This window comes from Corvus cornix, chromosome 1 (assembly GCF_000738735.6).
Source record: "Corvus cornix cornix isolate S_Up_H32 chromosome 1, ASM73873v5, whole genome shotgun sequence".
NCBI classification, from domain to species: Eukaryota; Metazoa; Chordata; class Aves; order Passeriformes; family Corvidae; genus Corvus; species Corvus cornix.
In genome coordinates this window covers 33,355,593-33,378,660 of record NC_046332.1, presented here as the reverse complement: position 1 = coordinate 33,378,660, position 23,068 = coordinate 33,355,593, and the positions used below count along the sequence as shown (strand labels likewise).

The following is a 23,068-nucleotide window of genomic DNA, read 5'->3' as shown; positions in this document are numbered from 1 at the left end:
GGGCTTTCAGATTCTTTGATGTTATGGTGATTTAGTACTTTAATACTCACACTTCTACGGATTAGTTCTGGGATGGCCAATAGGATGGACAGCAGCCCTTAGCATTTAGGACATTTTTAACTGTTGCTGTTACAGGCTACACCAGCAGCTGAATTCCTGTTGATGGCAGAGGTTGCATCACAGAATCTTTATTGTACTTTGTCACTGACCCAGTGTGTGGGGCTGCAGATCCCCCCATTTATTCTATAAACTGGACTCTAAAGTCCCTTTGCAAGCATGCTTCATGTACTGTAATGTGCCTGTCTGGTTCAGTGAGAGCTCCTTCACATACAGAACAAGCTATTCTGGAAGAAAGGTCACTTTAAACTAGACTAAAGGCTCTGTTCACATGAGCTGTGGGTCCATGAGGATTTATTTGGTGACAATACTGGCTTAAGTAATTCTGGCTTTTTTCCGGCCACCTCCCTCTCTTCCCACCACTTGTTCTTGTGCCACTCCCTGCACTGTGACAGCAGAGCTGTTTGTGTACTACTTTGTGAACAAACAAGGGAAAGAGAATAGAGATGTGCTCCTTGCTTTCTTCTGCCAATTCACTTGACCTGTGTGATTCTTTAAACAGCTATGTAAATCATTCCTTGGCAGAGAATAGAAGGGCAGGTGGAAGCAGGAGAAATTAGGTGGATGGGGTAGGATGGGACTGTTTGAGCCATGCTGCTGCTGATCATGAAGCCACAGACTGAGATGATACTTTACTGACACAAAACTGCAAGTTGCCCCTCTGTCATCGTGGTAGCAGAACTGTTACAGCAGCATAGTGAATCCTACATCTTGGGTCAAACCCTTTCTACATTGAAGATAAACCATAAACTGACGTGGCATACAGGGAGATGTCAGGACATTGCTGAGCTGCAGCTCACCTCTACCATCAGGATGAGATCTTATTTCTCTGCCATCTTTCACTGCTAGCTTCAGCTTCCTTTCTGGTGGTCATCGGAGAATTTGCATTTGTCTGGTTTTGCCCATTAGCTAAAGACAAAGGATCAAGTTACTTCGTGCTTGATCAATTTTCTTCTGGGTTAGTGAGCTGAACTGGCTCATTGAGAGCGTTTTGAAAAGCAAAGCCCATGGAAGAGAAGTGCTGGAAAACCAGAATTAGGAACATGAAGAAGGTTTGGAAAGGGGGGTGGGTGAGATATCCTTCCTTCAGTATCACTGAGCTGTCAGATCAACTCAGCTGTCTCGTCTTCTGATTCAGATACATCTTCCATTTTTATGCAGGTTGTTAGCTCTAGCAGATGGATAACGTATGTAAGTTTTATCCATATAATCTTGAACTTCTGCAGCAAGATTTAAATGTGTGAGCTGTTCCTTGTTTTCAGAGTATGAGTCAGCCGAAGGTTTGACCCATTAATCTTTCAAAAGTGAGAGGGGTGGAAAAGACTGCAGCCTTTTCTGGCTGTTGCACTCCCATTACACAAAAGGGATGCTACGGTTTTCTGTGTGGATGCTTTTCCAGTTTGTTTCTAATGTTGCTGTTTTCATAAGGCAAAAGCTGTGTTAGCTGTCAGACTTAAAAACTCAACTGGTGTTCTGAAAATCCAGCCATGTTTTCAGACTCTTAATAAAAATACCAGTGGAACGGCCTGTGTAATTGGGGATGGACTGACAGGGCTATTGGCTATACACGGAGCAGAACAGAATCCACCTCAGTTGCCATGGCTCTGTTTTCCCATCGAGCTAATAGAATTTAAAGAATTACTTTTTTCCAGTTAATTCAGTAGTTCTGATCTACAGACACATAGAAAACAGTTAGTAACAATAATAGGAAGCACTTTTTATAGAGCAGATCCTCTATCAGGTAATTTAGCTGTGGGGCTATCTCTGCACATAGGTAAAATAAGTGCTTCCTAAGGCAGCATAGGGTCGGGGCAGCACAAAGGCCAGGGCCCCTCTGTTAATGCAGGAGCTCTAAAGAGCCAGACTCAGATGCTTCACTGAGTAACAGGAGAGGTTGGAAGAAAACACGTATTGCCTGGGCAAAATACCTCTCCATGCTCCCTGTATCAGTGGAAACAAGAAACTTGTTAACCAGGCCTCTACTCCTTGATGTCTTCCCACTAGCTCACTATTCCATATATCCTCCTTTCCCAGCACAGCACAGCCCCTTCGTCTTTAAGATGGCAAAATTAAGGGCTACCCACACAGTCAGAAACCCTGAGCTAATTCTAAGACTCTTTAGAACACCACTATCTCTTACATTCTTTCTTACATATCCTCTGCTGCCTACTCTTGGAGACAAAAGTTCTGAGCTACCTGGAGCAGCAGATTGCCAAAATCACCACTAGAAGAAGACAGAAGGTATGCGGACTACCTGAAGCATATCAAGGAAGAAAGACGCCAGGGGAGATGTCTTGCTGCACCTGCCACAAACAAAAGCAAGCTGGTCAAAGATGTAGCTGCAGCAAACACAAGACTGTAGAGTTGAAAATCTTGAGAGAAATGAGCAAGACAAGTAGTAGAATCACAACACTGGACTTCAGGAGAGCAGGTTTTGGCCTACTTGGGAATCTTACTGGCAGGATCCAATTGGTATGGGGCTCAGGACAGCTGCTTGATCTTCAAGGAGAAGCTCCTCTAAGAAAAAGAGGAGTCTGTTCCAATGTGCAGAAAACCAAGCAAGTGTGGCAGGAGACCAGCATGGATATATAAGGGACTCCCAGATGAACTCCAACACAAAAAGGAAGTGTGTGGAAAACAGAAGCACAGATGGACTGCCCAAGAGGAACACAGAGATATTGCTTCAGCATGTAGGGCTGGTGGTAGGAAAGCCAAAGCTCATCTGGGAGATGAAACCAGACAGGGAGGGGAAGGTTACCAGGAAAGGCTTCTGTAGGTACAGTGGCAGCAAAAGGAAGGCTGAGAAACATATAGGTCTGCTGCTCCATGGAGCAGGGGGCAGACCCAGTCACAAAGGACACGGAAAAGACAAAGGACACTAATTGAAGCATGCAAATTTCTGACTAATTACAACTTAAAAGAAAGATTACCATGAGGGTAGTCAAACACTGAACACAGAAGACCACAGTGGCTGCAAAATAGCTTGCATTGAAGGTATTTGTAACTGGACTCAATGAGGCCTTGAGGAACTGGCTTTAACTGGCCCTTTGAACAGGGGTTAGAGACGATGAGCTTTGGAGATTCCTTTCAACCTCCACAATCCCATGATTCTGTGAAGAAGCTTGCCTGGAAGAGAATGAATGAAAGGCGTGAGACCGGTTTACTTTCTACCCATATATATAAAAAGTATTTCAATGTCCCTGAATGATCCAGAAATATTGTGGTATGTATTAAAAAAAAACCAAACCAAACCAAGCCAGACCATCTCTTAAGATCCTATGTCTTTGAGGCGTTCCAGAAATTTTTTGACAGTTATTATTGCAATCCTATGAGAACACATATTTGGCAAAATCTTTGCCAAAATTAAATCCAGTCTCCCAGGTACCCACCATGTGCTTTTAAAATACCATTAAATCACTACTTAAAACTGACTGCAGATTTTTAAAAAATACTTTATTGTTCTCCTGTTTTCCTCTATACACTATATCAAGGGCCCTATTACTTCTTAGTTAATATGCATATGGTATTTATATAGCAGTATTATACTAATTAAACAAATAATGAACCATATTTTTTCATAATACCCCTCTGGGATGTAAGAAGCGCTTCTCCTGTAACACTGTTGAGAAACTGAGGCAAAGAAAAGCATGGAGGCTTTCCAAAGAGCATCTCAGAAGAGCGCAAATTGAAGCAAATTCTCCAAACTTTCAAGCTTGTGTTTAACCACACAACTAATTCTTTCAATAGAAGCTTGATGAAATGTACTATGACATTTGGAAACTGGGCTCCCCTGGTACACCAGCCTTTCATATCTTCTAAGAAAGCAAAAAAAAAAGCAAGTGGTTTAGACTAAAAAGTGTCTCGAGAGGGAAGCAGAGCTATCACCTGGAGAAGGAGGTTCCCCAGCATCTGGAAAATAGGAGAAGGCATAGACCTGCCAGGACACAGCAGTCTGTGAGGGACACGAACTGATTGAAACTGATTGATTCTGGAGTGGGTGAGGAACCTTTCTGCACGCTGGCCATGAAGCACAGGCTAGCTGAGGCTTCCACTTCCCTTGTGAGCTGGTGAAATATGGTGCAGTTGAACGTGCAGCTCAGCTGGACGTCTGGAGCATGTCAGCTGACAGCTGCAGGACGAAGGGGAGCTGTCTTCTCCCCAGTAGCTAAGGGGCACTCACAGGGAGAAGTTAAAAACTCTCTCTGCTGAAAACTTTGTGGCTGCCCTTCTTTTAACAAATCTGCAGCACAGTCGTGATTTAGTCTTTATTACGTCAGTTTAAAAAACATCCTGTCATATTTTAGAAACAAGCCTGTATATTTTCCCACAAACATTTCTATCAAAACCTCGATCTTACAGCACAGACCTAGGCAGGTAGTTTACCTGTAAACTACCACCTTTTGCTGTATGTTGTGTAATGCTTCATTGGAGCCTACAGTTCTGCAGAAGAGAAACTGTTTATTGCTAAAAACACTGTAATACACGCACCATTTGAAGTATATCTCTTCCTCTTTATCTCTGAAGTTCATGCGAGATTAAATTTTATATACTAGGCACGGTTCACTTCTGTCACTTCCCTCAAAGCTTTTTTGAGACTGGAATGTCTCCCGCAGGGAGAAAAGACTCGTTTCTGCCTCTTCAAGAGTAGCAGATAAGATGCTGTGCCTGTGGGCACATTACTTTTCCTCTTTGTTAGAAGCTTTTTTTTTTTTTTTTCCTCTTCATAATAATTATGACTCAGGGACCTGTGGTTTGTGAATAAGTAAATAAATAAAAAACTGGCAACTGCAGTTATTTAATTTATAGCTGCAGAAGTAGCTTGCCAGGGAGTACAGGAGTAGGAAGCAGAGAAGAGCCTGTTTTTCTTATCCGGAAACTTTATTTCCAGACTGAAGGACTTTCGAGGAGTAAGAGAACTCAAAAAGGCCCCAACAGACCCTTTGGGCACAAGAAAAGACGGACAGAGGGGTCAGTAACACCCGTGGCGAAAGGGGCTGTTTGTTTCTCCATCACACGCGTGCTCGGGCTACAGGCAGCGCTAGGCAAGTGCCACCACGCTGCCGTGCTGTGAACACGCGGGCTAGTTCTCGGCAGAGCCCCCCAAGGCGAGAGGGGCTCCCGCCGCCCGCTCAGCCCCCGAGGCGGCGGGAAGGGCGTTTTTCCAGCGGCGGGAAGGGCGCTTTTCCAGCGGCGGGAAGGGCGCTCCTCCGCCGGCGCAGCGGCTCCAGCCGGGGCAGCGGGGCCGCTTTACGGCACAGCCGTTCCAACCTCCTCGTCCGCGCTTTGCGGCTGCGTGGCGGTGGGTGGGGGGCGGGGAAGATGTCTGAGCGGGGAGAAGCCCCGGCGGCGGCGGCGGCACCGGCGGGAGAGATGCCGGCGAAGAAGCAGAAGCTGAGCAGCGACGAGAACAGTAATCCCGGGGATCTGTCCGGAGACGAGAACGTGAGGCCGGGCGAGGGGGAGGCGGCAGGAGGGGTGGGGGGAGGTGGTGTGGCGGGAGCGCGCGCGCGGCGGGCACGGGGCCTCGCGCCGGGGGCGGGCGGGAGCGCTGAGGGGAGGGGGGGCCGCCGCCGCCCGTCCCAGGCGGGCCCCGCCGTGGGGGAACATCGCCGTATTCCGGACGGGAGAAGGGGTGAGGGGGGAGAGGGAGAAGGGGTCTCAGCCCACCCGTCTCGGCTCGGTGGCCGCCCCTCGGGGCCGCTGGAGGGAGGCCCCGGTAGGAGAGACCGAGGAGGGTCTGGGGGAGAGACGCTCGCTCTGCCTCCACGTGGGTGAAGGTGGATTTGAGGCCCAGACTGTGAGCGGGCTCTGTCTCGAACTCTGCTTCAAAACGTCAGACTTCTCTCTTTTTTTTTTTTTTTCTCCTGCAATCCAGCAGAATTTTCCATCCTTCTTGCAGTTTTGCATCGTGTGTCTTCACTGTCACGTTGTAGAGTAACATGCAGCACAAGTTTATGTGTGCAGCCTCTTGGCGAATGAGAAGTAGGAGATGGTGCTCGTAAGCTACCGTCAGCAGAAGGCAGCAGGGATGGCGTCTGTAATCTCTTAAGTTAGTTGAAATTCTAGTGTTCGGAGTAAAGGTAATGTGATTGATGTAGAATAACTTTATACCTGAAAGGTAAACTTAATCTAAGGTATCGAGCAGTCACTTTATGTAGTTACTGGTGTGGAGGGGATTATTTGTGTGTGCGTTTTATAGAGCGTGGAGGTTTTTTTCTGCACTTATCCAGCTAGTGAGGGATGTGGACTACATCCTCTGCAACTTTTGGAAGTGGTGTTTGTGAGGTGACAGGCAGGTTTGAGATGTTCCACACCACTGCTCTTGTTTTTTTTCATAGCTCAGCAGCGTTTGTGGATCGAAGTGTAATTTGGTGACAGACATTCAGGCTTGCTTTGCTGTCAGCTGTGTTCTACCAGTAACCATGGAACAGGTTGCCCAGAAAAGTTGTGGATGCCCCATCCTTGGAGGTGTTTTAAGGCTGAATGTGGCTCCTAGGTAATCTGGTCTAGTGAAAGGTGTCCCTGTCCATGGCAGTGGGTTAGACTAGATGATCTTTAAAGTCCATTCCAACCCAAACCAGTCTATGATTATATGATTCCCTGATGTGGGTTGCCTCAGCAGTGAAGGGATTCCTTTTTCAAGAGTTTCTTACTGGACTCCACTACTTCTGCAAGATGGGGGATTCTGTTTAAAATTGACATAATAGTGTTGATTTGGAGAAGGGGTATGTTTTGCTCTACAGGTGTCCCATGTGCAGGTTTGTTGGTTATGTGGTAGTTGCAGATACCTGGTGTAGTAGCACCACACTAGCTGCCTGGTGTTCTCTCGCTGACAATATGTGGCTAGTCCAGAGAAAACTTCAGTCTTGTCAAGTATTAAAATTCTGGCAAGTGCTGTTGGGAGGTGAGAATTGGGCAAACTCTGACATTTTTTAGGGTAAAGGAGAAAAAACGGGAAAACGTAAAAATTGTTAAACTTGGTGATGCATATTAGTGGAGGATTGGCTCTTTTAGGGGTACAAAGTGAAGGAAATGACTCCAGATTTGGGCAGTACACTTATGGGTTTGTGTGGTATCTCTCCTCCTCTTTCTCCTCTGAATGTCCTGTTTTTCAGAGTTGTTGGGCAGACAAAGACTAGTACACCTCTACAGGCTTCTGATAATACAGACATGAAACTGGGACAAAGAATAAATGCTTGGTGGGAATTGGTGTATTAATGTTTATAGTTGACCTCATTCCATATTCCTCGTGGACTTCCTAGTGCAGCTTGAATCTCCTCCAGTGACAGGCTGTTGTCTGCCTCTGTCTGCCTTAGTTCAGCTCTAGAAATTGCTTGGCCTGGGATGAGTTGTTTTCCCCCCACTACTCTGATGGAAAGTGAACAGACTGTCTTGCCAGAAAGAATGGGAAAAGTTGATTTTTAGCAAGCTGAACATACTCACATGGAAGCACAGGGTTGGCAGGTACAATGCAGGTAAAGGTGAAGTGCTCTCTGACGGGTGATGCAGGGACATGTCCTTTTAAACAGTGCACTGCAGTTAAGACCACACATGAAGTTGTAGTTTCTGCTGATTGTCCAAAGCTGATTTAAAATCTCTGCATGGCTGGAAAAGGGGTGTTTTGGGTATCTCTTTTTTTCAGTTTTCCCCATTCTTATCTTATGCTAATGGTTGGAGGGCCAGTTGGATTACTTAGCTGATCAGAATTTAGCTTTTAGTGGAAAAAATTAGGTATCTGTGGGAAGGAGCAGCAGAGAGAGGTGAGACTTTGTCTTCTGATGTTGATGCTGACCCACTGCGGAGCTGTGCTGTGACTGGTGCTGCTGAGGGTGTACAGAAGCCTCAGAATGGCTTGGTTCTAGGTAAGGTCAAGCCTCATGTTTTTACACAAACAACTCTTCTTCGGTACTTCAGAAGTACTCACTTCATCTGGATCAGAGATGTTCTCTAAGGGAAGCAGCTACTTTATCTCTAGACATTTTGTTAAGAGCAGCGACCAGTATTCTGAAGAAACATCACTGGGTCACAGTTCGTATCTCTCCCTCTTGGAGTAATCCTTGTGTGATTCATGTTCTGTTTCTAGAGAGGAATACTATTATGTTGGCATTAGATTTAAATACATGAATCTAAATAACAGCAAGTCCTGGGAGATCTCTTCTTATGGATGAGAAGAAAAAGTGAAAAGGCCAAGTGCTGCAAGATTAGTTGAATTTATACAGCAGTTAATGATGTCTTTGTGACATTCTGTATGATTTTGAATGTTTTCAGGATGATGCTGTTAGTATTGAAAGCGGTACTAACACCGAACGCCCTGATACACCGACAAACACTCCTAATGCACCAGGAAGAAAAAGCTGGGGGAAAGGAAAATGGAAGTCAAAGAAGTGCAAATATTCCTTCAAATGTGTAAATAGCCTAAAGGTAGGTATGTGTGGGCTTCAGGGAATGCTGGGCACCACTTGCTGGCAGCAGTGTTAGTGTTGGCCGTGAGACAGTGTCAACCTAGATACTTTTAAATATCTTTAAACAATTATGTTCCCTTCTAATTTGAAGCGAGTACCTTTCTTACTTGGAATACCCAAAGTTTTGAAGAAAAGGGGTAAAGAGAAATAGGAAACAGTCGGTAGTGCTGCAATTAAACCCCATTTTTGTACAGTTTGCGAAGTTATGCTATAACTATGTATTTCATTGAAGTTCTGGATGCTAGTGATAAATATAAGAAGTTAGATGAACAAATTGAACTAAACCAAAATCTGTGACAACTCCATGCAAAGCACAGAACCTGCACAGGTTTTTCTACATGTTGAAAAAAAACCCCAAGCAAATCAACCCAACAATATTAGAGTAGCTTTTACCTAACACACACCAGATCAGGTATTTTCCGTCCTCTGGCAGTATCATAACTACTATGTGGTGCAATTTGGTTAATTTATTGTGAGTGTTGGGATCATGTGTTAGCACCTGATTTAGATAGTATGTATCTTCCCATATAACACCTGATGGTTTTAAGAGATGTGGATTCATGGTCTTTACTCCCTGTTCTGCTGTTTTTGCATGGGGCTGTTTTCTTCTGCACTAGTGACGGACTATGGTGGACTGAATGAGTTTTCTCATTCATGACTATTTTAGGCTGCCAGGATGTTCTTCTTTTCTCATTCCTCAGCCTCGTGTGGGATGTTTATGTAGCAAAAGCTGTAAATAAGCCCTAGGATTTGATTTTTAGAAGATTTCTAAATAAAAAATGATTGTGTCTGGAGCAAGATGGGAGTTTCGTTACAGTCTGTATTTATTTGGCACGAGGATCTGTGCGGCTCAGTAGTGGATATTTTCTGCAGACTTGCTCTAAGAATGTTTTGTCATTCCCCCATGCTTAACTGTGGAGCTGTGCTGATGTGGCTCTTTCTGAGCTTTGTCTTCAGGCTGCCTTACTGAAACACTGGGGTACTGAGTGCGAGGGCGTAAAAAAAGTTTGCAGCATGGAAACCTAAATGAGCGTTGCCACTGGAGAAACTGTGATATCAAGTTACACTGACAAAAGTATCTGGGAAACAAATTGATCTTACTGTGTTCTTGAAATATAAAAATTACCTCCAGTCCTTTGAGGGTGTAGGAGGAAGGGAAGTTGTTTCATTTCACCAAGGTAGGCAGCAGTTCCTGTGATTCGCATGAATCGCCCCCGCGGATGGTGCTATTTGCGGCTTCAAGTCATACTTCAGACACAGACACGGCCCTTTGGGCACCCAAACTTCTAACAAGTTCTGAGCTTTGTTACTCATGCTTGTTTTCTGTCTGCAGACAAAAAGGGTTAGTACTTTCCAAGTGTCTTCTGGGAAGACAAAACATTCCCTCACCTCAGTGTCAATCCAGACCCCACTGTAGAGTGACCCAAAAGACCAAACTATGAAACTAAGCAATCCCTGATTTCCGTGGATTTGAATCAGAGCCTGTGAACAGATTCCTGTGCAAGTGGAATCAAGCTGTGAGGGAGTAAATGTAGCCTTTCAATTACGTGGGGTATTTTTATTTGCTTTTTCCCCCCCATTTCTTTTTGATCTGAAATTAATGCTAATAATATGAGATGTGCATGTTAAGACAAAGACTAGGTAGCAGCCAAATTTGGTTTTCTACTTCATGATTGAGGAAGCCTCTCCTTTGCCTTTTCCTGTTCTTCCATACTAATTTTGCAGATACTCTGAAGAAAACTCTAATGATGGAGTGTTGTATGTGGGTTTAGAAAGACGCTTGTGACTCTTTGAGTACCACATCATATATCCCCTAGTTTATGTTTTTAAACTATGCTGTAAGGTGCTGATATTGAAGTTATCATGGGTCAACATGATGTAAAAATATAGAAATGAATATTCTTTAGGGGTGTATAAGTTGTGTGTTTTTCCACTTTTGTACTCTTGGTTTTCCCCTCTTGTTTTGCTTTTTACTTCTTTCCTTGGGGAAACAAAGAAATATGGCCATTACTGTCTGCTTTGAGTGTTAAACGGTTATGACTCAGCCTGAAAAACTCAGTGCTTGCTAAATATGCTTTTCAAACACTACTTTGGAAGTTATTTTGGGTGAAATTTAAGCATCAGGAGAGAAAATACAACTCGGAAAACAACAGGAAATAAAAAGCTGCCTTTTTTCTTTTTGGAGTACTAAGTCACTGTAAGATGTACTGAAAAATCTTTGCTTTCTGTGGGATGAATGGAAATAGGGTTTATAAATGAGCGTATACAGCTAACACATCCTCATATATCCATATATGTTTTGCTTAAAGATCTTTTGTCAGAAAACCATGTATATTTTGCTTTGTTGTGCTCCCTTTAAAGCAATGCAATTATTTTCTCTACCCTTTGCTTCTGCTTACGGTGTGTGTTAAAAGTTGTAAGCAGCCTGGTGTTGTCTCAGCTTCTGCTTGCTGTCCCCTGACCTGGGAACCAGTATCCAATGCCACACAGGATTCTAGCTTCTTGATGTGTAATGGAGACTAAATGTAACTAAACCCACTGCCCATAATGGCTTACTTCCCCTTCTGGGTATTGGAAATGCATGTGTGGGCAGTTGGTTCCCCACTGGCAGTGTGGGTGACGTATATTAAAAGGCATTCATGCAGGTGATTATTTTTTGTGTTGGCATAGTACTTGTGTCTAAAAACAGGTCTAGTATTACATTTTGATTGAACCTGGGTTGGTGTTGAGTGAATAAGGCTGGAACTCACCATTGATTGTTTTATTTATTTGCTTTTGTAGCAATAGGTCTGTTTTCTCCTCTGCCTTCTTTCTCTAGTGCATGAAGAACCTGAGTACTTTGGGTTTTGTGCCCTTTATTCATACCAGGGACAAGATGGCATTTCACAATTTTACTTTTGGACGGGTATCTGGGTCACTTCTGTCTGTACAAACCAGTGTCAGATTTGTGTCACATACTTGGCATCTGAGCATAACCATTGTACACGGCACTTAGAAATACGATGTTTTGGAAAACCTCCTTCATTGTTTAGCACTTGGGACAAGAATTAGAAGAGACAGGTATTTTCAGAATAGCTATGTGCTGTTCCTGATCAGTGAGGATGTTGGGAATTTAAATAGGAGTAAACCTTCTGCAGATACACTGGTATCTTCCTGCCAGAGTCTCTGCCTGGCTGCTTCATCCATCAAACACCAGCAAAACTGCAATATGTATGGTCAGGCTCTTGGAGATTGTAGCACCTGGTGTGAGAAATGTAGTGTGGGTGAAGTAAGTGGACTAAACACATTTGTCTTGCAGAGTAATTTTTTCCAGGGAAATAGGTTTTCATTGAAAAAGCCTGCAAAATACTTTAGGTATGTACTCAAATATAAAAATACAGAAAGAGTATAGCACTCCGTTATATACCTCTACTTATTAACTTGGTCTGGGTCCTACCTAGAAAATCAGAAACTTACTGCAACTTATGCTGAAAAAATATCCTGTCTTGAGGGCAAAAAACATACTGCTTTTCACTTTTTGTATTTTGTTAAATTTATCAGAAACAGGGCATATGACAGAAAACAAGGTTATTCCAGAAAAACAAATGCAAAACCTGCTAATATGCATCTGTAATAAAGCAGTAGGAATCCATGCATTTTACCTGTGTTACTTCATGTGATATGTTAGAAGTTCTCACTATTCACCAGCATGAACTCCTTCAAGCAGAATTTTGAAACCTAGTAATTATCAGTGGAAGAACTTTATTAAGCATTCTGAATTTGATCTCTCAGCCATTCTCTTCAAACAAGACTTAAATACGCTCAAAAATCAAGGCTACCAAGTAAAATTAATAAATTTATTGCTACAAAGTAAAATTAATGAATGTATTGCACACAAAAATCATGGCCTTGTGTATGCAATTTTATGGCTTACAGTTTTCCTCATTCTTCATTTCTAGTTCAACTGTATTGCTTTACAGATACTGAATACCTGCTTTTTCCTTCTGTCCTGGGATTACTAATAACCTTGCTACTTTACTCTTTCCTAATAGCCCGTGCCCCTCATCCCATAAAGCCATTAGTTTGTTCTTTTGTATGGGTAATACTTTGAGTTGAACTTTGAACAATTCTTTTTAATCTGTGCTGAGCTTTGAAAGTTGTTACCTCTCTTAAGAATTGCAGGAGGGCCTTCATCTCTGAAAGATTTTCTGCTTTCTATTTCTAGCTCTTCTAGATGTTTTTGTTAATAACAGATAATGCCTTTCTCAGTAAATAATACTATTTAAAATTTTTCCAGACTTCCTTTACTTTTCTTTTTCTGAGTAGTGTTAGACTCCCTACTTGCACCCCCATCTCAAATTTATTCTTTGGTTTTGGATAGGCCAGAGCTGCCAGGGCTGGTGCTTCTCGGGTTGTCTCTGAAGCGCTGCCATTTGAAGGCTGCTTAACAGCCATCATGAGACACTTCCTTCCTGCCTGTACTGTCCCAGACAGTCCCCTGTGGGGAGGCACTTCAATGAGCATTATTCTTGCTGAAAACATCCTGTCAGGACAGGCCAAAATACTGTTATCAATTATTAGCAAGCACCACCATATTCATCACAATTCATAAACATATCTGCTTATTTTTTTTCTCTCAAACTGATGTAAGTTGTGTAAAAATAATACTTGGCATTTCTCTGGTAACTGTTTGTAAAGGCAATCTGAAAACACTTTGTAGACATGAACTTTGTAGCAGTATTGTGACATGCTGGGGAGAGTTGATTGTGTCTTTCTTTGACAAAGTTACAAGACCTAACTGTAATGTAATAGTTAAATGTGGCCCTTCTCCATCCTTTTACCAATATAATTCTTCTCTCTCCTGGTAATTCTTCCCTGGGAAGTTGCAAATCCTTGTGTATAAGTAATTAAGATAGAAAATGCATATAGGTGTGACCTTAGATGCAGAAGTTACCTTGTTGAAAATTGCAAAACAAAATAGTAGAGCTGCAGCTATAACTTGGGAGTTCTGCCAGCTTCTGGCCGTAACTGAGAGAACAGTTCTTCCCCTTTACTTTTTAAAAGCTTGGTGGAAAAAGAAAGGGGAGGGGTGTGTTTGTCAGAATATTCCTTTAACCTCCATTTACGACAGCTAAGTTAAAATGTGATGTTACAAAACTATGATTGTTAACTGTTCACTGTCTAAAATTATACTGGCTGTGAATCCATTAGTTTGAGGAGGGAAACTTGTTAACTGAACTGTTGAATTTCACAGCAATAATATGCCTGTGGGTTTTGTTGGGTTTTTTATCTCTAATCTTATTTTACCCCTATAGGAGGACCATGGCCAGCCTCTGTTTGGTGTCCAGTTTAACTGGCACAGTAAAGAAGGTGATCCTCTTGTTTTTGCCACTGTAGGCAGCAACAGAGTGAGTAATCTGCTTTTCACCATACGCCCTTCTGTGTGGTTCTGCATGCATTCCTGTTTTCAAGCAATCCCTTTACCTGTGTTTGGTATGGGCACACAATACTTAATATAAACAGATGTATTTCTAAGATGTGTAGCATCTGTTATGTGGGAGAGTTGTGTCCTTTGGATTGTTCTACGAAGTCATATATTAGCTATTTGATAATTAACCTGTGTAGTAAAGAAAAAAGTCCTTCAGTAATATGCATATGGGATAAGGAAGAGAGGTGCATAAATGTACCTTCTCAATAAAATTTCTCTTCATAAATGTTATTATTTTCTAAAGGTCATGTACTCATACATACTCATATATACGGGGTGAGAACTGTCTGCAGTGATACCAGCCAGCTTAGTAGCTAAATTGATGGCCTGTGTGGAGTCAATTTATAGACTTCCTCTGAATAAGGATCAATGTCATTTCAGTCTTGAAAATAACTCCTGAAGTGTGTTCTATGCAACTGTCGTGAATAAATGAGAAGTATTTCATTTCTAGGTTTGTTCTGTCTGGCAAGTCACCAAAAGTATTAAACTAAGTTGAAGCAAGGTTTCAATGAGTCATTAAAAGACCAAGTCATGTTAGAGATGACTATGGTAATTAATTCCAACAAGGGTTTATCTTATTAAGACAATTCAAATAATAGACTTTAGTATCTGGGAAGGACAGCTGACAAGTCCTGGAATGGTGCTTTACTGAAAGTGCTGTGGGCATTCTTTTATCAAACCATTTTCACCTGTTGGAGACAAATAGATGATGAAATCTAAACTGTAGATGCACTCTACCTCTCCCCATCAGGCAGTCAATAGATGGGTGCATGTGATTTCTTTTGATATGTCACAACTAAGCAGCAGTCTCTCCCACTTACTTATTTTTGGTTTTTTGCCTCCAGGTTACTTTATATGAGTGTCATTCCCAAGGAGAAATCCGTCTGTTGCAGTCTTACGTGGATGCTGATGTATCCTTTTAAGTTAAATACCCACGTGTTTTCTTCCTCTTTATGAAAAATCAAGAGGCTTTGTAGGAAAAAGCATACAAATGTTTTGTCTGTGATTTCATACTTTGCTCATGTGGTGCATTCTTTATGTTAGGTCCAAGTCTTGCCTCTTTCCCACATCCTAGAATCCCTCCTGTTAAAAAAATGTTAAAAATGCAGACTCATTGACCAGACTGTATTAAAGTATTTGAAAACTAGTTCTCCATCAGTTTAATCTTCCCAACACTACTATTTGTATGTTTCCCTGTTTAACAGTTGTCTCAGTTTCCCTGTGAACTGGAACTGTGTTTAAAGCCTAAGAACTGCGTTTCATGCTCTGAAGCATTAATAACTTGTGTTGATCCTTTGCAATACACAAGTCATTAACTTGTGAACTCAGTCGTGATTCATTATTCCCAATCAAATGGGATGCCATGAAAGAGAAGGTGTCCTTGTATGTTATGGAACAGAAGTGAGGTAATTAACATCTACAGAAAAGGTGATGTTGCTGGTATTTGCAGGTGGATAACTGAATATGTGTCTTTTTCTTATGGGGTCCAGCAGAGACTCCTGGGCACCTGGATAAAATAGCAACAAGTTTGCTTAGAATAAAATGTTTAAAAAAGAGAAATCTCCTGTTTGTTCTGTGATCCTTAACTTAAGGCATTGCAGGCAGATGAAAATTTCTATACCTGTGCATGGACATATGATAGCAATACAAGCCATCCTCTTCTGGCTGTGGCAGGATCCAGGGGTATTATTAGGATAATTAATCCTATTACAATGCAGTGCATAAAGGTGAGTGTTCAGAACTTCGAGATGCAGCTTGTGTTTCAGTAAGGCATGACACTTTTTTCTTCTAAGTACAAGTAAACATGAGGGGAAATGGTAACTTGGTCTCTGAATTCTATCCCAGCACTACGTGGGCCATGGAAATGCAATCAATGAACTGAAATTCCATCCAAGAGATCCAAATCTTCTTTTATCTGTAAGCAAAGGTGAGGAAAAACCTCTTTTGTTTTTGTATAAATGAGGATACTTTGGATTGGAGTTTGGTCTTGAATATGGCCGAAAACCTTAATGAATTGTTTTTATGAATGGCACTGAAAAAGTTCACCTTGAAAGTTGAGAGCAAATCATGCTTTTTCATGGCTATATATTTTATACTTATTAAATCCATGGCCTACAGCCATAACTCCACCTGTGGTGCAGAGAGACTGTGAATAGTGCTACTTATTAGGAGAGAGAACAGTCAGGAGCCTTGGGTTTGCTCTTTGCTTTCAGACAGTTGAATTAAATATTTTTCAGTTGTTGAATCACGTTGCCATCTAGTGGGGGCGTCTTAATGTTGCAGGCAGCATTCACCATCATGTTCTTTGGGAAAAACTTTGATTGTCTGTTGCTTGGAAACTTTAATTGGACTTTGTGTAAAAAACATACTAGTGAAGGGAGTTTTTGGTATGGTGTCTTACGGGCTTGTGCCGAAAGTTTTAACAGTCACAACTTCCTAATCTTGACTGTGTGTTAAGTAAGGGCATGATCTGCCCCAAGGAGCCAGCCTTCAGGAATGCTTGAGTTGGAAATACTCACTGAAAGAGACTTTTGACTTTAGTATATTTGGACTTACTGATGAAGCTACATGAGAACAGGAATTGGGATGCTTGCATCTGTCAAGTTGGTGCTGTGGGCCTGTAAACATCCAGTTTCTGTATATTTTTTAGGTTCTCTTTGTAATACTGTTTTGACATTAGCCACAGTACTGCAAGTTTTAATGTACAATCTCTGGACCAGGTACTATCACTGAGAAGACATGAGGCAGGAGAATAGCTGAGATGTTAGAACTACTTGGCTGAGAGATTAATAAAAAAGAGGAAAATATTTGGGACTGCATGGCCACCTGTGTCCCTTCTGGGATTTTGTGTGTTGCTGTAATTAAGCGCAGCGTACTTGTGGAATCCAAAAGGGAAATACACTAGAGGTTCCCATTTCCAAATGGGAGATACACTAGAGGTTCTTCATTAGAAATTAGTAAAACTTTCTTTAAACATGTGGATTAGTCTCATTGACTTTGGAATACATATTGTTTATAGAAACGGTTTTTCCTTTCCCTACTATCTGTGGTTCATAAAGAATAAATCTCAAGGTTAAAAGATGGAAAATCACAACTTTTCTGAATGTTGATGTTAGAATGGCAGAAAGGAATTCTAGCATTTTTTGATACATGAAATTGGTTTTAAGACTGACGAAAAGCATATTTGTCTGAGATCAGACTTTCCTTTGCTTTTTGGATCATCTAAAGATCCGAGCATGTTTTTGCTAGAAACTGTCCCTAGGGGAGAGGGTGGGCACACTTTTTCACTTACAGAATTACTTTTAACAGTTAGTTATAATAGCAATTTTAGTTAATGCAGTTCTATTGTTTCTAACGAGAAGAAGAATTAAGTGCTTTTTTGATGTTTACATAAACACCTGTTACTGAAAGTGGTTAAGCTGAAATATATTATTCAAATGTCCATATAAAAAGCAGCATGTAATTTTATTTGTTCTTTATAGATCATGCATTGAGACTGTGGAACATCCAGACAGACACGCTGGTTGCAATATTTGGAGGAGTAGAAGGGCACAGGGATGAGGTGTTAAGTGCAGTAAGTGGAAGACTGTGGGGCAGTCATGTAGATACACAAAGGGTAGTAAGCAACTTTATATCCTCTTGTGCACTGTTTTTGATGTTACAGCTACTTAAAAATAACCAACTGGAAGTGCATAAATACTGTTTTAAGGGGATAGACAACTTTAAATGTCAGGTGGTTTGATTGATGTGGCCACCTCTTACAGACAGGATCTGTGTGTTTCAATAGCTGGTTTTCTCAGGGTGCAGCCTAGAAGTGAGCAAAATAGGGCTCAGTGGGGCTAGAAGGAGTAAAAACATTTCATGATGGTCCCACTTCTGAAGTTCTTGAGGTCTTATCAAGTCAAAGCAGCATAAGCAAATAAACCTTGAGAGACATGGTAGTGAAGGAAAGAAGTTATTTGAGTTTAGTTAAATTGTTTTTCAGTGGCTGTGAACAGACACTGGTACCCAGCAAATATCAGCTAGAACAGTTAAGTTTTAATATGCTGTTCTTAAGAACTCTTTCCATTCCTGTTGTGTGACCTGTTGTGAAAGGTGAAGGGTACATCTGTAGGAAACCTGACACTGTATTATTCACCCATGTCATAGCCCTGGAATTCTGCCAAAGTTGCTCCTAGGGAACTTACTGAAGGAGGAGAACCAGCTGTAGATTCACTGTCTGTCAGTGCTGTTGAATATGTCTCACTTTCTTGAGAGAGACTAAATATAATTATTAAGATGCTGTGCTGCTTTGCAGTGAGCTGGATTACATTCTTAGTGTTTTTCTATTTAAAATATGCAGTTTTATTGCATTCTCTACACATAAAATGCTGTTTTGATGGAAACGATGGAATAACATCTGAGTTGATATGATGCATCTTAGGATGGGAGTGCTCAAAATTATTTTATATACATAGGATTATGATCTTCTTGGTGAAAAAATCATGTCCTGTGGGATGGATCACTCTCTAAAACTCTGGAGAATTAATTCCAAGAGAATGATTAATGCTATCAAAGAGTCTTATGAGTACAACCCAAATAAAACCAACAGGTACGTAGTCTTCATCTCCTTGTCTGTCTTTGCAACACATGAATACTCCTATCAACCGTCCAGGTTAATTCCTTTCCAAGTTGGGAGTTCTTGGGGATAGTGAGTGACCTGGATGTTGTGCTGGGTACTGAATCTCACTAGATTATGGGTCTTATTGATGTTTGCTTCACTGGAATTCTGTTGAATTCTGATTCAAAGTCCCGAGATTTTTATTTTTAAGTATCTTAATTATTTCTTATTTGCTTGACTAGAAAATGTCTAGAATTATTATCTTAAAGCTTGTATTTCATGCATTTCAAGATGTCAATATCTTTTCTTCATCTCATCTCAAAATTTCTAGAAGGAAATCAAATCTGTGTAATTGAATGTGTCAAATAATCTGATATTGAGTAGTTAATTATTCTGTATTATTTGACTTTGGGGTGGGGACAAAACTGATTACATAGTAGTAACTTTAATTTTCATCATTCTCTGATTTGACCTCAGATATGAGTAAATTACCAAGTAAACATAGCAACTAGATACATGATAGATAAATCCTCCTTTATGAAGTTCTTCAACTTTTTGATCTTAACTTCCAGTTAAACCATTGAGAGAATTGAAGAGTCTAAAACACAGTGAACATGTTCAGCAATGAGACTAGCTGTGAAAATACTCTCGCTTTTTTTGGTAATGTTACCAAATATTAAATGATGCTTTTTTAGCGTGCTTTTTTTAAAATGATGATTTTTTTTTTTTTTAAGTGTGCATTTCTATTTAACAGTTTAGATGTTGCAGAAGCAGCATCAGGAAGACTGAGCTTTAATTAGTTCTTGAAGTATTTGGTGACAGGAGTTGTATTCAGCATCTGAAGGAGTGGTTTTGCTCAGCACTGTCTCTGCACAGTGTTGTATGTGGGAAACTTAGTTATTTCATTAGGAATGAGGATGAAAACAGGGACTGTTCCTATTACTATTAAAAAGAAAAAAAACCCTGCATACAAAATCTACTTTGTTATAAAACTTAAAAAGGTTGGGCTTGTTCTTTTAAGATCGAAATATGTTAAAACTGGTTATTAAAAATGAGACTTATGCTTCTGTGTTTGTTTCTCTGAATCTCACTTGGCAATTTTCTCCATAGGCCTTTTGTTTCCCAGAAAATTCACTTTCCTGACTTTTCTACAAGAGACATACATAGAAATTATGTTGACTGTGTACGGTGGCTGGGAGATCTAATTCTTTCCAAGGTAATGCTGCAGTTTTTTCAACTACATTACATTTATTTGCTGGTCCTGAGGATCCTAAACAATAAAGGTTTTATTAGCATTTGGGTCATAGGTTAAATTACTGTCTTGTGTCAAATGATTTTGTGGAGTGTATTGTGAATTTTCTCAACTGTCAGGATGTGTGGGTAGGCAGCTTATACTTAGAAAGTAAAATTCTTACTACAGCTGTACCTCTGCTAAAAGTACAGAGTTTCTGGCTAACCAGAATCTGCACAGAACATACAGAAAGGGAATCTATAGATACTGATGAGGGATCCAGTCTCTAAAGAGTGAGATGAGAGTTACCATAGTGGAGTAATTTTGATTAATGTGTTGTGTCCACTAGCAACATTGGCTTGCAGATATTAACTAGGCAGTCCAACTGCCTTGATGCCAGCAATTGGTGAGTGCACAGTCCTCTTAGTCAAAGGCGTTGGGTAAACAATCCTCAAACCAAGATGAGTTTAAGCTGCTTATGAAACTGTGCTTGAGCACATCTGGTTGACTTCATCTGAGGCGGGTGAGGGAGGGCTCCTGCAGTCCCATTACCTGGCAAAGCTGTGAGGGCATCAGGTTGCCAGTGATGGACAGTGATTATTGTTGGTGATATGGCTGTGATCTAAGGACAGAGATGAGATTTTCAGTTCTACTTTTTGTAATCTCATTGGGGAAGCTGTGAGATTAAATGTTTGCTTATGTTTAGACTGATTCTGCAGTATAAATTACAGGTGATGTTTGCCATTGTTTCATTCCAGTCTTGTGAAAATGCCATTGTTTGCTGGAAGCCTGGCAAGATGGAAGATGATATAGATAAAATCAAGCCCAGTGAGTCAAACGTGACCATTCTTGGGAGATTTGATTATAGCCAGTGTGACATATGGTACATGAGATTTTCAATGGATTTCTGGCAAAAGGTATGTGTCAGATTCGACTTTGCTGTATTTGAAGGTGGTGTGTAGCTTTTAATTGATTCCATATTTATGGGCATAGGAAAAATCTTGGTTCATGTGATGTTTGAGAAACAGAATGGTTTGCTCTAAGGGGCTTTATATGAACCTGCAGGAGCTCCAGATTTTTAGTGTGGGTTCTGCCTGGTAGAAGAAAATTCCTGCAAATAAATACTTGTTTTCCACCAAAAATATGTTTACTGATGTCTTCCTCCCATCTCTGCAGAGATTGATAAAATGGAAGAAAGGAGGCCAATTCTACAGCCTTTCTGACTCTTTCAACAAACTCATTAAGTCATTCATGTTTAAACGTTTACACACAATTTATCAGCTCTAGAGCCTTTATAAAATCCTGACTTTATTCTTTGATGGAGTATTCTAAAACTTCTCTATCCTCTGCTTTCTTTTTAAGATGCTTGCTCTGGGCAATCAGGTTGGCAAACTTTATGTTTGGGATTTAGAAATAGAGGATCCGCATAAAGCTAAGTGAGTACTTTGTTTTTGCTAAGATAGGGAGTTGGGGTACTTTTCTTTTTCCTTTCCTGATAACTAGAGAAATTCTTTAACAGTACTACCTAATCTCCATTATGATTACTAGGGAAATAAATATTGTGAGCCCCTGAAGGTTAATTTTATTATATCTCACTGATTTATAATTTATATTATAGTAACGCCAAGAGTCCCCAGTTGGAGTGCTGGCTACCATGTGTAGATACAGTAAAAGACAATTTATTTCTCACAGAGCTTACAAACTAATTGGGTGGAAATTTTGCAAAGCCATTAGAAGATGATGTGCTAGGTGGGTGTATCACGTGACAAAGGTGATATAGGCGACAGGACCAGAGTGAAAAATGAGAGTGTAAAGGAGAGCTATGAGCACAGTATGGCTTTGCAGTTCCTCATCTGTGTTACCAGGCAATTTTACAGCATATCTCTTAGATATATGTAGATACATGTGTATGTAAACATACAAATGCAAGAAACCTCTAAACCCAAAAAAAGGCCCCAAACAAACCCACTCCCAAAAAACATTGTATATGAAATGGATATACACTGTATATATAAATATTTTATGCTTATATTTTTATATACCCTATATGTTGTACATATCTCTATATGTTTATTTACATAATCCATGTAAATACATGTGTATGAGTACATTAATGTATGAAGTTTCTGAAAGTGCTGCAGTCTTTTATCACCCGATTTTGATATTTTATTCCTAACTCTGGGAAATACACTGATTATGAAGTCCTAAATAATGTGATTCAATAAGCTTTCAATCCTTGCTTCACTAAAAATTGGGTGGATGAGAAACAACTGTGGGTGAACAGGAAACTCTGCTTTCCCAAGTCCACATTTAGAATACAAAATACACCAGGAAGGCCATAATCCTGTTGCCTTCAATTCCTCCTTGGTCACATCAATAAGGGATTGCTGAAACAGTGCTCCAGTATGTAGTAGGAAGATTTAACATTGCAGCTGAATAATTTTCTTTTCTTTCTAGGTGTACGACTCTTACTCATCCTAAATGTGTTGCTGCCATCCGACAGACCAGTTTTAGCAGGGATAGCAGTATCCTTATAGCGGTGTGTGATGATGCCAGTATCTGGCGCTGGGACAGATTACGATAAAGTACTTTTTCTTGATTCATAGTAGAAAATATATTTTCAAATTATAATATAGTCTGTTAACTTGCTAGTACAGTAGATGCATTTAGTGTAGACTTTCTCGAAGGTTCGGCAGGCTTGAGCTGGACTTAGTGATGTTTACATTCTGTGTATTGTTCTGCTTGAAATTGCTGCTTTTAATAAAAAGAAATATTTTTGTAAAGTTTTCTGAATTGTCCATATTAATTATTTCCCACAAGGAGTTTTTACTTATGGCCTAGGAAATTTCTTTGAGTAGAGCTATCACGTGAATGTGCAACGTCTTGCTAGAAATTTGGTGTATTTATGCTTGCAGTTGTATTTTGTGCCGTCTGTAACTGAAAACCGATGAAGCTATTATTCAGGGGCAACACAAAGGAAATACTATTCTTAAGAATATAATATACATAATTGTTAAACAATTTCTAAAAATATTTTTAACTCATTCCTTAAATTAGTTGCAGATTGAAATTTATTTCATTTTTAGTAATCTCAAATTGGAATTTGCTTTTCAACGTATCTGTTAATGACTGTGGGGGAAAAAACATTACTGGCTTTGTTTTGTGGATCACGTTGTTCAGTTTTTTGAATT

General features: G+C 40.5%; 1 protein-coding gene across 2 annotated transcripts; it reads left to right on the top strand.

Moving 5' to 3' along the window:
- The first annotated feature begins 5,057 nt into the window (after window positions 1-5,057).
- EED (embryonic ectoderm development) lies at window positions 5,058-22,664 on the top strand. 2 transcript variants are annotated; one of them, XM_039562307.1, is made up of 12 exons: window positions 5,058-5,559; window positions 8,386-8,538; window positions 13,874-13,966; window positions 14,892-14,957; window positions 15,648-15,773; window positions 15,892-15,973; window positions 17,529-17,662; window positions 18,504-18,637; window positions 19,757-19,862; window positions 20,636-20,794; window positions 21,240-21,313; window positions 22,335-22,664. In XM_039562307.1, exons 1-12 carry the CDS (start codon window positions 5,437-5,439, stop codon window positions 22,459-22,461), a joined length of 1,377 nt encoding a protein of 458 aa, XP_039418241.1. In that variant the 5' UTR covers window positions 5,058-5,436; the 3' UTR covers window positions 22,462-22,664. The 2 variants fall into 2 exon arrangements, with proteins under 2 accessions (XP_039418241.1, XP_039418231.1); XM_039562297.1 differs by having other exon boundaries at window positions 5,417-5,559; window positions 17,529-17,620; window positions 22,335-22,663.
- Window positions 22,665-23,068: the final 404 nt, after the last annotated feature.